The 16,153-nt window shown below is 42.4% G+C and overlaps 1 protein-coding gene across 14 annotated transcripts in view; it reads right to left on the bottom strand.

The window, feature by feature from the left end:
• Ambra1 (autophagy and beclin 1 regulator 1) overlaps window positions 1–16,153 on the bottom strand; it is a 189,251-nt gene that overhangs the window by 17,163 nt on the left and 155,935 nt on the right. For all 14 annotated transcript variants that reach the window (NM_001134341.3, XM_008762030.4, XM_063284451.1 and 11 more), the window contains 3 exon segments: window positions 236–375; window positions 9,632–9,786; window positions 10,662–10,850. In NM_001134341.3, the coding sequence (NP_001127813.3) occupies window positions 236–375; window positions 9,632–9,786; window positions 10,662–10,850 (484 nt within the window).

Below are 16,153 nucleotides of genomic sequence, written 5' to 3'. Positions count from 1 at the left end.
TAATCCCCTCCCTTTTGTGAGACAGGGTCTTGTTATGCAATCCAGGCTTGTTTTGAACTTTATCCTTCTGCTCATCTTTTTCATGTAACCCTCTAATACCTCTCTAGCAGGTTTTGGATTATCTGCATAAAAGGACCTACCTATCTGGCCAGGCCTACAAGTAAGTACTATTTTGTTTAGGCCTCTGTTCAGATAGTGTCCATACCCACCCCCTCCACCCCCCTGAGTAACTCACTCTGGTCGGCAGATCACCAGGTCTCCTTTGTTGGTGCCATAGGCCAAACCGAGCCCTGGCTCAGGTAGCCAGCGGGCAGAGTTGATGCTGACGTGTCTCCGCTGGTCCGCAGGCATGGGGTAAAGGACGTTGAAAACTCTCTGGATGGAGACAGAAAAGAATAGGAGGAGAAACAACTTGTTATCAAAAATAATAAAATGCAAGGAAGATCAATTAGCCCCAGAGAGAGGGGAAACTTTAGTCTGGAATGGGTTGACTTTCAACTCATATTTGAGACCCTGGGGAAGGAGGTGTGGGAACCCTTTCACTTTCCAGAAAGCAAGGTCTCTGTTAGGAGCACACTTAACATTCTTAGCCTCTTAGCATTCCTCACCTCATCCCTCTGACATCAGGACTTTAAGAAAGACCTCACCGACAGCCCACCACACTGGAAAGGACTGGCCATAACTTTCCTCTGACCAGTATAACCAGTGAAAGGCAACCTGGGTTGGTAGTATTGTTACTATGGAAACCCAGATCTCTCACTGTAATAGGGAATTGGAGGTGATAGGGGGGCGGGAGGGGGTGACTACATCAGAGAACATTCTTAATTCATCTAATTAAAAGCACTGTTAAACTGCTATTGTTAAGGAAACCCAAAAGGTGTATTCAGATGTGGGGAGCAGAGCAGAGGGGAGTCTTCTACTTGTGAGTGCCTTCTGGCTTATATAAACCACCATTAGATAGACCTCCTTCAAAGGCAGAACTTTCCCTTTCAGTGACTTCTGCTATCTTCCCAAGCTACTCTGTCCTGAGGGTAACCTGGCTGCAGGTAGAGTTTGGGCTGAAGGGAAATCCAGATACAAGGTCTCTGGCATTGACCTGAGAATCATCTCAAAAGAACATTTGGTCAGAGACTGAGGCAGGGAGGAGAGAAATGAAAAGACAGGAACATTTACCTGGACCTTACTTTGAACCCTGATGTGACTATATAACAACTTGTCTTGATCTCAGCCTAAAAGTCTCCCACATTCAAGGCTGAGGATACAGTCCAATTAGTAGAGTGCTTGCCTAAGCACACACGAAGTCCTGAGTTTGATCTCCAGCGCCACATAAACTTGGTCTGGTGATACACAACTGAAAACCCAGCACTCAGAAGGCAGAGATAGGATGGCCAACCATCTTTCAGTACGGAAAATGAAAAACTAGTCTGGGTTATGTGACAAAGAGAAAAAAAAAAAGTGAGATACAATGTGTTCAATAGTAGAACTTGCCTAGCACAACAAAACCCTGAGTACATGCTGAGTACTGCAAATGGCAAAGAAATGGGGGTTGGGGGGACGACAACAACAACCTTTCATTCAAATAACTAGGGAAACTTAAGCATTATCTATTGAGCTACAGGGACTGTCTCAAGAAAAGAGAAAGACTAATAAAGTGTTTAAAAACAATGATCAGAATACCAAGTTACTTAATTTTCCTCTTTTTATTTGGTCAACACAAGAATAGCAGAACCATAAAAGTGAATAGGAAACTCTGTTTTCAAAGGGACACTCCTCATTAGTGCCTTTGCTCAATTATGGTTTACTGTGTACATTGAGGGCAGTAAACAGATTCTGTGCATGTAGGGACTGGTAAGCACATAACATACAGAACTCAATGTAACTTACATTCATGAAACTAACAACTCATGCCTTCTGGGTGTCATACACAATAAAGATTTTGAGGTGGAAGTGATAAGACCAATCCAAAAGCAAAAGTTGGCCTGAGATGCTGGGGCACATTTGTGATCCCAGAACTTAGGAAGCTAAAACAGAATCATGAGTTCAAGGCCAGCCTAGGCTACAGAGCAAGATGGGTTTCAACCAGAGACTCCAACACCAAACCAAACCAAACCAAACCAAACCAAACCAAACCAAACCAAACCAAACCAAACCAAACCAAACCAGCAAATTATTAAACTGAGATGCACAAGAGGTCTCTGGTCACTGCTATATTCCTAGACCCAGCCTAGTACCTGGACCTTGACAGAAGCAAAATTCTGAGATGTCCTGAATTTAATTCAAAGAGTGGAGGGTGGAGGAGGGAAGTGATGAGACATAATGAAGGGGCCTCTCTCACATTCCTGAATTCATACTGAAACCTTGACTCTGTTCTCATCACATTCAATACCACAGCTAACATCCCTAGCTACTAATTTTTCCAATCTAGATGCAACAGCTATTCTCCAGCCTCACAGAATAATCTGCTCCTCTTATTTATCAGTGCAGGTCCAAAGTGAACTTACATGTTCTTTCCCTTATTTTTTGTTACAAAAATACTCTTAGATCTTGGTTTTAGGAATATTTTTCAAATTGCTATCTAGCCTCACTGTAGGTGGTAGAGGAAACATACCATATTTCCCCTTCCACTACTTGTGATTCACTAGGGCTGCTCACATGCTAAGCAAGTACTCTGTTGTTGAACTACAACAATGTCCAGTCCAATAAACTCTTAATTCAGAGTCCCAAGAGTTTTAGTTTAAAACCTACAGGAGGCACACAACATGATTTTCTTTTGAGAGGACATGAATGTAGTACAGAATCCATTCTCCTAAGAGAGACACTGGTGGGGTGTGTATGTGTGAGGGGATCATCAGACTGTGCTACTGTTATGGAAAAGTTCTCCTGAACTAATGGCTCTGATGGCAGTTCTAACGACATTTTTAATTTTGTATCTTATTCTCCCCTCCTCTGACAAAGCACATCAGAGACACCTCTGACTTTTAACTTGCCCCTCCTACTTTTTTGCAATGTTCTGAAGAGAGGAATGTTTTGAGGACAGAAGCCTTGCACAATATAGCAGAAGTCAACGTTAAGATAATTGCAGCAGAAGTAGCTTTTAATCAGCTGACAGGCAGCTTTAAGGAAATTAATGAGGGCAGAATCTTGGGAAGGAGTAAATCATTTTTGACAACAAAGCTGTCTCACTTCAGTGCCAATCTTCCCTTGAAGAAATGGTACCCTTCCAATATATAAAAATAAAGTGTCTGTAATTTTAGTATTTACTCCCCACTCAAAGCTGAATCTGTTTCCCCATGATTAAAAAATAGTTCAGACCTTTGGGCCTTCCGAGTGTTCTTCACCAAGCCAGAGTTTTGGATTACCTTTGAAAATTAAAGCTTGCCGGTTGTGGTGGCGCACACCGGTAGGATTTGCTGAAGGAGGCAGAGGCAGGAGGATCACGAGTTCGAAAATTAAAGCTTTAAAGTGCATATTTACAGAGATGTGTAGGATTATACTTCAGGGTGGGGGTCTAGGGGAGGATACTGGTGAAGATTAGACACATTAAAATAAGAGTAGGTGGTTCAGAAGAGCCCATGTATTAGAAGTCATATAAATGCTGGCCAGGGCTAATGGCCTCAGGCAACACTCAGACCCAGGATCTGAGCTACAGGATGGAAATCACAGAAAGTCCAGCACTCTGCATGTCTAGTCTTTTCAATTAATCTTCTTTTGTGGATATTGTGGTGGTTTGGTTTTTTTTTTTCCTGAGTCAGAGTTTCTATAGTCTAGGCTTTTCTTCTTTTTCTTTTAAGATTTATTTATTTTCATTATATAATGAAACTAGAGCTACAGACAGTTATGAGTCGTCATGTGGGTGCTGGGAACTGAACCTGGGCTCTCTGTAAGAGCAGCAGCAAGTGTTCCCAACCACTGGCCATCTCCTCAGTCCCACCCAGACTTGTCTTAAACTCACTTGGAAATGTTTTTACATTTATGTATGTGTGTGTGTGTGTGTGTGTGTGTGTGTGTGTGTGTGTGTGTGTGTATGTGTGGTGTGACAGAATATGCGTGTGGAGGTCTGAGGGCACCTTTTGGGAGTTAGTTTTCTCCTTTCACTATGTACCCACATAGTGAATTCAGGTCAGGCTTAGTGGCAGGCAGGTGCCTTTACCTGTTTTGAGCTATCTCACAGCCCAACCTTGAACCCTGCCTCCAGTTCTCAAGTGCTGCCCTCAGGTATGCATCGTTCCTGGATCGGTTTTAGTCCTTAAGTTTTCCAGGACACCAACACCAGGATGATGGTTAGCATGACTCAGAAAGCTTAGGATATGGATTTCTCAGTGACTTGGAAATATCTGAAAGATGGTTAATAGGAGGGACCATAGAAGTAAACCAGATGAGAGCTCATCACTGAACAGCAACTCATAAAACCAAGAAGGGAAGAAAGCCGTGGGTGTAGCTCAGAGGTAGACTGCTGACTTTGTATGTGCAGGCTCTGAGCTCTGGGTCTAATCTCTAGCATCATTAACACAAGAAAACCAAACAGTCATCCTAATACATCTTCCATATGGCTAACCAGGCAACACAGCCTTTAAACACCGCTGTACTGCATAAAGAAACCATTTTCAATAAATTGGACGATATTCCCCCAACCAAGTCAAATTGATGGTGTTCTTGTCCATCGCTTCTACAGAAAGAGAGAAAGTAGGGTGGTATGTGGGTCAGCAGCACTGAGCTTCAAGTCCCCAGAGCCTCCTAATGTACTGAGAATTGTTTCCAGTCCTTTCTCCTTGTGGTGCTGGGGACCGAATCTGGTCTTGTACAGGCTAGAAAACTACTTCGCTCCAGCTCTAAACCATTTTTCTGCCTATAATTTGCATCTGTTGGGGAAGGACAGTACGTGCCTTGGGGAAAGAACATGATATGTTAACTCCCATTTGGAAGATACTAATCCTTATTTTCTTCTCACTTTCTAGTTGAGAATGCCTAGCAAATCCCTTGTCCTCGAGCCCCATACCCCAACCCTGACTTTTTATTCTTTCCCTGAATTAACACGGCTTATATGACACAAACTGAAGGAAGATTTGGTATATGACTATTTCTGGCTTCATTAGTAATTTTGTTATTGTGCTTTCACTTGGTTACAACCAAAGTTATTATAATGTGCAAGTTGCCACTATTTTAGAAAATTAATTGCAGTTTTCTGTTACAATATTGTGCCTCGTTCCAATTAGAAAATGAAAGCTGAGCGGGAACACAGGCAGTTTAGTGTTTTGGGAATTCAGCAAAACTTCAGCTCAGCAATCTCTAAAAGCCTAACTTAAAACAAAACAGAAATTAACAAAAAGCCCTTACTTGCTCTAGTGAAAGGGAATCAGCAAAGGCGACTGAGTCATGCAGAGCCACAACTTTAGCCTAGGGCTTTCTCTAGTGGACAGAGAAAGGGGGATAGAAAACAGGAGCCTGGGCCCACTCTTCCTGCTCTGCCAATTCTTAGAATTAGAAGGAGCCTCAGAAAGCAGAGAGAGGAAATTCTAAAAGGATCTTCCCTCCTAGAAATAGGACAGAACTGAAAATGACTCAACCTGAGGAATCAAAGCCTTGAAGAGGTACAGACAGTTAAGAGAAAGACCTGGAGAACGGCAACAACTGAGAAGATGGGAGGTGAAGCACAGGCACTCAAGAGACTCAGTGTGGCCGTGATGGAACTGCTCTGCTCTATCTCCTACCACAATGGAACTAAGGCAGCTCCATGACCAAGCTAGGGGCTGATGCGGTTACGAACAGTTCCAGTCTTTACCAGCTCTATCCTACCAAGCTAAACTGGAAGTGTATATAAATAGCTGAAGATATAATAGAAATAAAAGCATTGTCTTCTAAAATCGGAAGTAAAACGGCAGGGAGACTTTAATCCCTGAGCTTGGGAGGAAAAGGCAGACAGATCTCTGTAAATTCAAGATCAGCTTGGTCTATACAGTGAGACCCTAGGGAGGCTGAATTTGGTGGAAACAGAACACAAACAGCAATAAAATTAGCAAAGGATCAAAGGAGGACATACCTCAGAATCATGATAGTGTAAGAAAATCTGAGGTTCAATCTCTGCTTGCCTTGCTGAAATACTAAAGGGAACACCTTAGTCAAAGTGATCGAAGTGGTAGACCAGCAGTTTACAAGCTCACGGGTAAAACAGAACCATTGGGAGGGAGGGGCTTGTTTTAAATTCTAAAATCCTTTTTCATACATGAGTGATTTGCCTACATTTATGTACAGGCACCGCCTACATGCATGCCAGTTACCCTGGAAGAAAGCATCGGATTCCCTGGAACTGGAGGTATTGATGATTTTGAGCCTCCAGGTAGGTGTTTGGGAACCAAACCTGGTCCTCTGCAAAAGCAGTAAGTGGTCTTCTCTACTGAGCCACCACCCCAGCATGGGAGGCTTGTTTTAAGATACAGACACTGTACCATTGTTATACCTTGTAAATACTTTTTAATCTGGAGACAAGGCCTCATAATAGAACAGGCTGGCCTCAACCTTACAATCCTGATTCAGCCTCTAAGTAGCTGGATCACCAGAACCCACTCTTGTGACTGTAGGTCTAACGTGAATCTGTGTTTTTCGAGAGCCCCTGTTGCACAAGACCTATAGCTCCAATGCCCACGGAAAACTGTTGAGCCCTTCGAATAAGCACACCAAGGCTAACAGCAATTATCAATTCATTTACAGAAGAGATTTCATATGGGATCCTGTAAGAGATCATCTCCTGAGAGAGACATCACTTAATGGGAATTAAAATAAAACAATACCCCAGAGGATTTTCCCCTGGGAATGTCTGTTGGTACAACAAGTTCATCTCTGATTATATTGAATCCAAGAAGTTATTCCATGGTGTGTGTGTGTGTGGGGATACACAGTAGAGAAACTCTAGGCTTTCCCTCTACCCAAGCATGTTTCAAGGGCAATGCTAACTTTGCAGATAGTGAACTGATAATGCTAATCTATGCACAGACAGACAGACAGACAGACAGACAGACAGACAGACAGACAGATACACACACACACACACACACAGAGACAAAGACAGAGACAGAGAAAGACAGAGAGATAGAGACACACAGAGGCAGAGAGATCCTTCAGTCCCAATTGACAAAACTCCCCAGAACTTTTGGATCTGCTGGATGGCACATCACAGTGTGCCTAAGGATGGCATAGCCCAACTAAAAGAGGGAATGCCAGGCTACCTAGCATGTGTGAAGGAGTCTAATGCCTAGCAACACACATTTGTGCATTCATACAGCATGTGTGACTTCCCTTCCACTGAAGATTGAGTTCGGGGACATTTGCTGAATGCTTTGGTTCTTTGACTATAGGAACAAGCGAGACCTCAAAACCCAGAAAAGTCAGTGAATGTCTGATTGAGCAAAATCTTTGTTGAGATACCTTGATCCTCTTGGTGAGAGGAATGCTTCCCAAATGAGGTATTTTCCAGTCACTTCCGTTTTCTCCCCAGTGACAGATGGTACTTACTGAGAATCAAACAGCCTCACTGGAGATGGGGGGGCATGCTCAGAAATATCTGCATGCAGAAGGCACACATCTGGCTAGCTGCCATGAGTGCCTCAGCAAGACTGCAGTGGGTCAACTGGATTATATCTTCCCAGTAGAATCCTCCAACCAAATTCCCTCAACTCTGGCCTCACATGACAAAAGATATCTTAGCTTTTGCTTGTAGGTATTTGATTTTAGCCAGGTATTTCTGACTGATTATGAGGAAGATGGATAGCTGGCAAGTTTTGCCTAGGAACTGGGTAAGAGGTCTGACTTTTGAAAAATAGCTGGAGATGTGTATCAGCATTACTGCAATAAGATACATAAAATTTTTTATTTTTTACAACTAGTTAGAAGAGCTGTTGGGACCAGGATATAGGTGGTGGGAGGCAGATACCAGGTGCTTTTACAGTCTGCTTAAGATTAGTGCAAGAGCAACACTACATTAAACTCTACCTCCACCTTCAGATATCTAGTTAAGAAAATGAGCTTGGTGAACTATCATGGTTTTCTCATTCTCACCCATACAGAACTCAAGTATCAGAACACTACTCTCATGTTATCAGAGGCAGAGTGCCTTGTTGCTGCCCCATTCAGAGCTTTGCAAGGATGCCACTGGTTCTGATAGTTACCACTTGAAAATGACAAGGGACAAAGGTGCTTTTCTGAGATTCCCTTTAATTCACTTACTTTCTACTGTGTATCAGGTTTTCTTACTAGGTCTTTCGATTTCATAGAGAGAAAATCGACCTCTCTGCTCTCCGAAGGAGCTCAAGTCCAGAATACAGAAACAACTGCAGGTTGGTGAAACAAGTATTAGCATAATGGTGTGTCCTCAGTAGAGTAGTGGGAGTAGCCAGTTCCATAAAGGAAGCTGCCAAAGGTGACGACAGACTTGAGGGCAAATGAAGATGTGGAAGAGGAAAACACCCTAGGTTTTAAAGTGTCCTGGCAAACAAGAGCCTTATCAGTATCAGGTTCAGGGAGATTGAAAAGCAGTTTAGTACAGTCAGCCAGAAGATACTATAATTAAGAAACCAGAGGAAGAAGAGGCCACAAAGGAAAGACCACAGGCACACTTAGCATAACTACTTTGTCTCTTGACAGCAAATGCTTCCTAGTCTAAGCATTCAACAAGTCTCTAAAGCACAGCCCTAGATGAAGGGCCCAGGGACTATGTTCTTAAGGAACTTATACTGAACCCAGTTGGATTAGATTAACCATACAATGCACACAGCTAAAGGGAATGAACAAACAAAAACCAACCAAAACAAAATAAAACAAAACAACTCCACCAAGTGCACCAAACTATAAACAGCACAGACCACATGAAACTGAGAAATTAATCCACCAGTTCTTAGATTGGAACTGAGCTTTAAATACTATCAAACTAGAACTGTTCAAATGCTTGATTCTCTCTGACAAAACCTTAGAGGATGAGGGAAACTTAGCCACACTAGTCTGGGTGAGTCCAGAGGACAATTAGCCATACTATACCCAAAAAGAGTTCATGGCCATGTAAGGTCCTAAATAACATTGGGAAAATCGGTTTGATAATTCAGGGCAAAAAAGCTGCCCAAAGTCCTCTTGTTCCTCTAGGACATGGTGTAATCATGGTATACAACTTTTTTTTTTTTAGCTTGTTTCCTCAATACCAAGCCAGAACAAGAACTTTATTTAAAGACACATACAATTTTTACTGGGCCCTTCACATATCACTGCATTACAGGTTCACATTGAGGTTAGGAAGTATTAAAGCCTCTGGCTTCATAATCTTTGGTTTGAGAAAGTTCCTGAAGTGTTTTTTGGTGCTATGATCCTTACTCATACACTAGGCAAGTATGCCGCCAAGATACTACTTCCCATTGTCTATATTTTAATTTCAAGGGAAAAATCTTGCCTCAGCCTCCCGAGTAGTTAAGATTATGGAACAATGCCAACAGGTGCAGTTGAAAGGTCCTGACTTTCAACAGCTCTGATCTTGTAAAAGTGAAGGATACTGGTTATGGGTCACCTCGACTAGGGTGTTGGCCTGACTGGAGGAGCACATCATAGTCCCTCACTACCCTGCCATGTCCAGGAGGATGTAAACAATGACACTCACCCTCATGGAAGTCTCACCACCATGGGCCTGCTGCAGCCTGAAGACCTGGGCTACCATGTGCTCTGTAGAGGGGTGCAGCAGGATCCTTCGTGAGGCCAAGCCCACCATAACGTATCGGCCCATTGGGGACAGGCTTACAGAAATGGCATTGGGACCTGAGGGACAACAGAAGACAGTCACATTTTTCAGATCTCTTGCTGTTCCATGGAACAACTTCCATGCAGTCCTTTCTCCTTTTCTCCAGCTTTCATAGTCTGACTCTGCTCAGATGATCTTCTAAGGTGGCAGTGTGCAGTGAGAGAAGGCACACACTTACTGAGTGCAGTGTGGTGCACACAGCACTACTGAATAATAACTACGGTTCCCATAACTTTACAAGGCTGCTAGCACACTCTAAGCACTGCTCTGAAATATTTGTCCACCTAGGCATTATAAATCCCTTCTGTTATTAAATCATCTTTCATAAGGGCAGTGTTAAAGCTACTTGTAGTTTATGACACCACTGTACAGTCATTTATTTAAGCTACTCCTTAAAAAAAAAATCCCTTGAAGTAACAATTTGATGTTTTCCTGTATGATACAGGATAACACAGTGCAAATATCTTTGTATAATCTTTGTAGTTTTCTGATTATTTCTTTAGAAGTGGGTTATTTCCTTAGAGTAGAATCTCTGGATAAAAGCATGCACATGCTCTGGAAGACCTTAAATTACCTTGCAGTGCATGTGCTTACCCAGCTTTCCATGCCACAACTAAAAAGCTCCTTCCTTATTGCTAGCTTTTGTGACAGGAGCACACTGGTGATGCTGTTGTGGCAGGGAGAACTCTTACTGTGAGATTCTGCTTCTGTAATGAATCCTATAGCCAGGACTCCTGCAAAGCCATCTTTCTCTGGCTGTGCCTCAGTGACTGAAGGCAGAGGTAGTACGTGACCATTACTCTCACCCATGTACTCCATGCCTCACCTAGGAATGCCTATGCCAAGGCATCAGCGTCAACTCTGTCATTAGGTTGGGCTTCCTATCCCTTACCAAATCGCTTGGTGTAGAGCATTTCCCCCAAGTTATGGGGGGCCAGGGAATACACTGCCAGGATGCCTTCATCAGGAAAGCCCCTCTGGCTACTCGGGATGAAAGCTGCCAGGAGCTGGCCATCTGCAGAAATGTCACAGCTGGCATCATTGTAGATCTTGCAGTTCTGTACCAGGACATTCACGGAGGCTGCATTGGATGAAGAAAAAAAGGGGAGAAAGTTTAAACACATGCTTTTAGAAATTCTGAGACCAAGAATGGGGCTCTTCTAAGGGTGTGAATCCTCTTTGGAAATGGGGTAAGTTGTTAATTAACTTAAGATGTTGGGAAGTAGAAATAAGAGAGGGAGGAAGGATCCATGCATCTGCCACTTAGTAGAAACTATAGACCAGTCCATTACCACCACCACCACCACCACCACCACCAGCAGCAGCAGCAGCAGCGGAGTCTTATTTCACAACTGATTAGATAAGAAAAAAAGTTATTAACAAATGCCCCGGAGATCCACTTCAATGCTGCTATTGTTTAAAGTATGAAACCATGATAAATGAAAATGCAAACCCACTAGTTCTAAAATAAAGGGGATGCAATTAGAATGCTCCTGGGAAAGCAAGCCTCCTCAGAACCTGCTATGTGATCTCATAGAAGGAAGTCATTCCAGAAACTTGTGTCTCTATCTCCAGGAACACTAATCCCAACTCCACAGAGTTAAAAGAGAAACAAAGCCCACCCTGGACTAGACAGTGGGAGTTCTGTGCGTTTCTCATGACACTCTGTGCCTCTTAAATACCATGAACCAATGTCCCCAGGTACTCCTTATCTATATCGACATTACCAAGAATAATGCACTGGGCTGGCTAAGGCTAAGTAGAAGACTGGACTTACTGAGGAAACAAAGTTAGAGGCTAGAGACGGTGAGGACGACTTGAAGGGACTAATGAGATGCTAGAGAGCACAGGACTATGCCTAGTCTAGCTTTGATTTGCTTTTGAACCCTCTCTGTTTGCACTGTGGGAAAGTGGTTTATCTTTGATGTGAGGCTGGAACAAAAGGGCCCACTGCCACCCTCAAGGGCAGAACATTAGGATACATGCAAACAGGCCAAGCTCCTAAGCTTTGATTCACTTAGCTCCACTCCAGGTAAAGTGACTTTATACTTGTTCTCTTATTTGAAAGAAATGTCCACTAAAGGGACATAAAGTTAAAACATAAGTTAAAAGCAAAACCAAACAAAGGTCAGACTGCCTTCATCTATCCATCCACCCACCCACCCACCCGTCCACCCGTCCACCTGTCCACCCGTCCGTCCGTCCGTCCATCCATCCATCCATCCATCCATCCATCCATCCATCTATATTCCAGTAAGCCAAAATTCAGGAATGAGATAGAAAGGGCAAGTTTCCCTAGGAAACTAGCCAAGGAAAACAAAACAAAAAGATGGTTTTAAAAGGCTTATGGTCTGGAGATTGAATGATGTGTAAAATTGTATTTGTTCCCCTTTCCCTATGTGTTGCTAACAAAGCCACAGAGATAACAGAGTAGATAAAAAAAATGACATCAGAACACATTGATTAGGCTGTTGTGCCAATCCCTGGGGGCTGACACCTACAGCACCATTACACATAAAACTGAGGACAATTCTGTTTGCTAACTAATAAAATAATGACATCCAAATACTACTGCTATCACCATTAGGCCTCTCTGCTGCTCAACTCCCAACCCACCATCTGCTCCAGCCTGCATGACTACATTTATCTTGTTAGCATGGGACCGTCTGCTCCTGACACAGGGTCCCAAGCCTTTTGCCAAAAATATGGCAATTTCCTCTGGATCCACACGATTCTAGTGAAGGACAAGACACAGAAGAATTTGTTGCTCTCAGTAGTAAGTTCATTTTGCTTTTCTAATCTTGATGTGGGCATAATCCTCCGTAAGAGACAAAGAAATTAACAATTTAGAACTTTGCCAGCAAAGGCAGGGAGTAGAAAGAACAACAAATATTAAGTAGGAGAGCTGGAGAAACGGTCCAGCAGTTACACGAGTTACAAGCATGTACCAGTCTTGAAGAGGACTCCAACAGGACCTCAGTTTGATTCCCAGCACCCACATGGTATGGCTCACAACCACTTGAACTCTAGCTCCAGGGGATTTGACACCTCCTAGTGTCTACGGGCACCTACATGTATATAAACATATACACATAAACAAAAATAAAAATGAATCTTAAAATATTAAGTGGGGGTTGGAAGGAAAAAATATTAAGTGGGATTAAGAATAGGAAGATGAGGGGTTGGGGATTTAGCTCAGTGGTAGAGCGCTTGCCTAGCAAGCGCAAGGCCCTGGGTTCGGTCCCCAGCTCCAAAAAAAAAAAAAAAAAAAAAAAAAAAAAAAAGAATAGGAAGATGATAGAATGCTATGGACTACTTTGCATAGTTACCATTTTACCTATACTCTATGTCCCCAATATATATGCCAGGTCATCTGACTTGATGACACAGAGATCTAGATTGTAAATATCAGCATGCATTTTGGTTAAAAACAGCAGTCTATAATAATCTGAACCTATAGGTACTGGCCTATAATCACAGCTACTCAAAAGGTTGAGGCAGATGGATAGCAAGTTCAAGGTTTGCCTGGGCTACATGTAGAGAGTTCAAGGCCACCCTGGACAACTCAGTGAGACCTAACTATAGAAAGAGGGCTGGGGATATTGCAGTAGAAGAACATTAGCCTATATAGAGGATGCCTACGCTTAATCTCTTTACCACTAAATGGCAGGGAGGGACAGACCGTAATGATCTTAAACTACTAACAAGAAGCATCTGATTATAAGGATGAGAAGAAAATAAGGTTTTTCTTCTGGAAAGCTTGGCTTAAAGCTTGCAAAAACTGTGCAGATGGACAAAGACCATTCTGTCAGACTCAATTCCAAGCCACTTTATGTTTTGTAAAGTCTTATAATTCTAAGGCAATGGCTACCTCCCAAAGTTTGCTATCTCTTCTAACTCTACCCAATTTCGTTACAGCTCCTGGTAACTATAGTGAGCTCAGAAAGACAGCCAGTGATCTATTTATCTGAGCCCATGATTCTACCCTATTAAAGGCATTTGGTAGGCACACAGGGGAATATGATAGCTCCATTATAGACAGCACCTGGCACTATTACATAGACAGCATTATTTGATTTTCTTTCAAAACTCCAATTAGCAACTTACACTTGCTGTCTGTTGCTTAATAATTTCCCATATAGAAACAGAAAAGGTTATAATAGTCAGTGGCTACTATAGTTCACATGTGCAACAACTTCCCCTCACAAAGGTGAAGTTTCAGTGAATTAATAATGCGCACAAGGACAGTTCTTGGGTAGAGAAAAGTAATGCTTTAAAGATAAAGATCGATCCCTTTTTGCATTGAGCAACAAGGTAAGTGGATAGGAAAAAAGATGTGAGTGAAACACAACCTAAGCTGCTGGCAGCTCATAGCACTGAGAAGCCCTGTTGATGTTGCACACCTCACTCTGCCATGCAGCTTGGTCAGTGACTCCTGAACAATGCAGGGCAGAGTCTGAGAGCAAATATTTCCAGCAAGGCCCCAAGCATCTCAAATGCTGCAAGTCTGGGACCACAGTTGAGAACTCAGCAACTTGCTGTCCCTTAGTGGTGAAACATATGGGAAAGACTTACAGGACAGCTAGAACTGGGGAAATGTATGACTCAATGGGAGAATGTTTATCTTGCATGTGGTAGGCTCTGAATTCAATTCTGGTTTGGAAAGAAAGAAACAAAACCAAAACTACTTGAGGGTCAGGGGAAGCCAAGCACAGCAGTGTATATCTGTAACCACTGTACTGAGGAGTGATGGGGTGCACAAGCACAAGGACAGCAGCAAGTTTGAGGCTACCCTGATCTACAAGGTGTGTTCCAGGTCAGTTAGGGTTACAAAGTAGCTCTCAAAAACAAACAAACAAAAAAAACCCAAATAAACAAAAACCCCTAAAAATAACAAAACAACACCACCTTAACCCACCAACTAGCCAATAAAAAAGTGAACACAAAACCCCAAGAGGTTCCAGTGTACCTTCAAAAGGAAAAAACCCAACAATAGGAAATTATTTCTGAGTGAAAATGTCTTAGCAAGGAAAGGGAAGAGCTAGAAATACTGATGCCCAGAGAAGTAGATGACTCTGCTTTCCTATCAGATCTGTAAATTATAAACTATACCTTACACAAAGATCCATGGGTAGCCTGTAGATGAGGCCATGAGAGTGATTGGCAGTTACAGTATTTTACAAATGCATCACACAGAGATTTGAAAAACCCAGAAGGGTTTAAATCAGAAGCAAAATGTCCTCTTGGCTACATCTCTGAGTCCCTCTGGCTACTGCAGATTAGAGCCGCAGATGGCATTATAAACAAACCTTATAGGTATCAGTCACCATATCCACTGGACCTTATGGCCTTTTTTGCCAGGATATCTTAGAGATCAAAGTCATTCACCAAGGAAGTTTCCTCTCAAAAATTAGAGGGAGGCAGGTGTGGTGTGTATCTTTAATCCCAGCATTTGGGAGGTAAATGGATCTCTGTGAGTTCAAAGCCAACCTGGTATACATAGTGAGTTCCAGGATAGTCAGGACAAAAATACAGAGACTCTGTCTCAAAAACAAAATAAAACAAAATAAAGAAACCCCAGAGTGAATTGAATTAACTTTTTCCTCACTCTACTTCTCTTTTTGTTTGGGGGTGGGTGTTGTTGTTGTTCATGAAAGCATAAAGATGTTCATAAAAAACATCTACATGAGGAGCTGGAGATGATGACTCATTGGCTAAGAGTGTTTGCTGCTCTTCTAGAGGGCATGGGTTAAGTTCTCAGCACCCATATGTCAGACAGCTCACACCCTCTTGGAACTCTAGCTTCAGGAGATCCAACACCTTCTTCTGGCCTCTGCAAGCACCTAACACATAGAACACACACACATAGACAATCACACACACAAATACAAACCTACATGAGGTGTATCATTACTCACAACATTCGAAGCATCTAACACAGGTTAGAATTAATTAGCTCCCTTAATTTCAAATGAGAGAAAGAAGTAGCAAGAATCATTAACCTAATTCCAAAAAAGGGTTAAAATCGATTCAGAAAAATCATATGAGCAGCAACTTGGTGCCCGCTGAACCCATAAATAAACTAAAGATCAATGGTTTCCAGGCTGGGGCACAACTTCTGAAACTTAAAGCTACCCTCTAGTAGGGGCAGATGACTTTGAAAAAAAAAATGAATCCTACAGCAACAGAGTTCCAATATACTAAGTCTATCAAGAGTAAATAAAGTTCAAGTCTATAACTATACATTTTATAGCTTAATTATTACTTTAGTTAAAACAGCTAAAAGTAATAAATAGGAACTTGCTGGATGATATGGCTCACTCATTTTAATCCCAGCACTTGGGAGGAAGAGGTAGGCAGATCTCTGTGAGTTCGAGGCCAGCA

Source organism: Rattus norvegicus, chromosome 3 (assembly GCF_036323735.1).
Source record: "Rattus norvegicus strain BN/NHsdMcwi chromosome 3, GRCr8, whole genome shotgun sequence".
Lineage (NCBI taxonomy): Eukaryota > Metazoa > Chordata > Mammalia > Rodentia > Muridae > Rattus > Rattus norvegicus.
The sequence above is the reverse complement of the archived record's forward strand: the minus strand, read 5'-3'. Positions and strand labels throughout refer to the sequence as shown.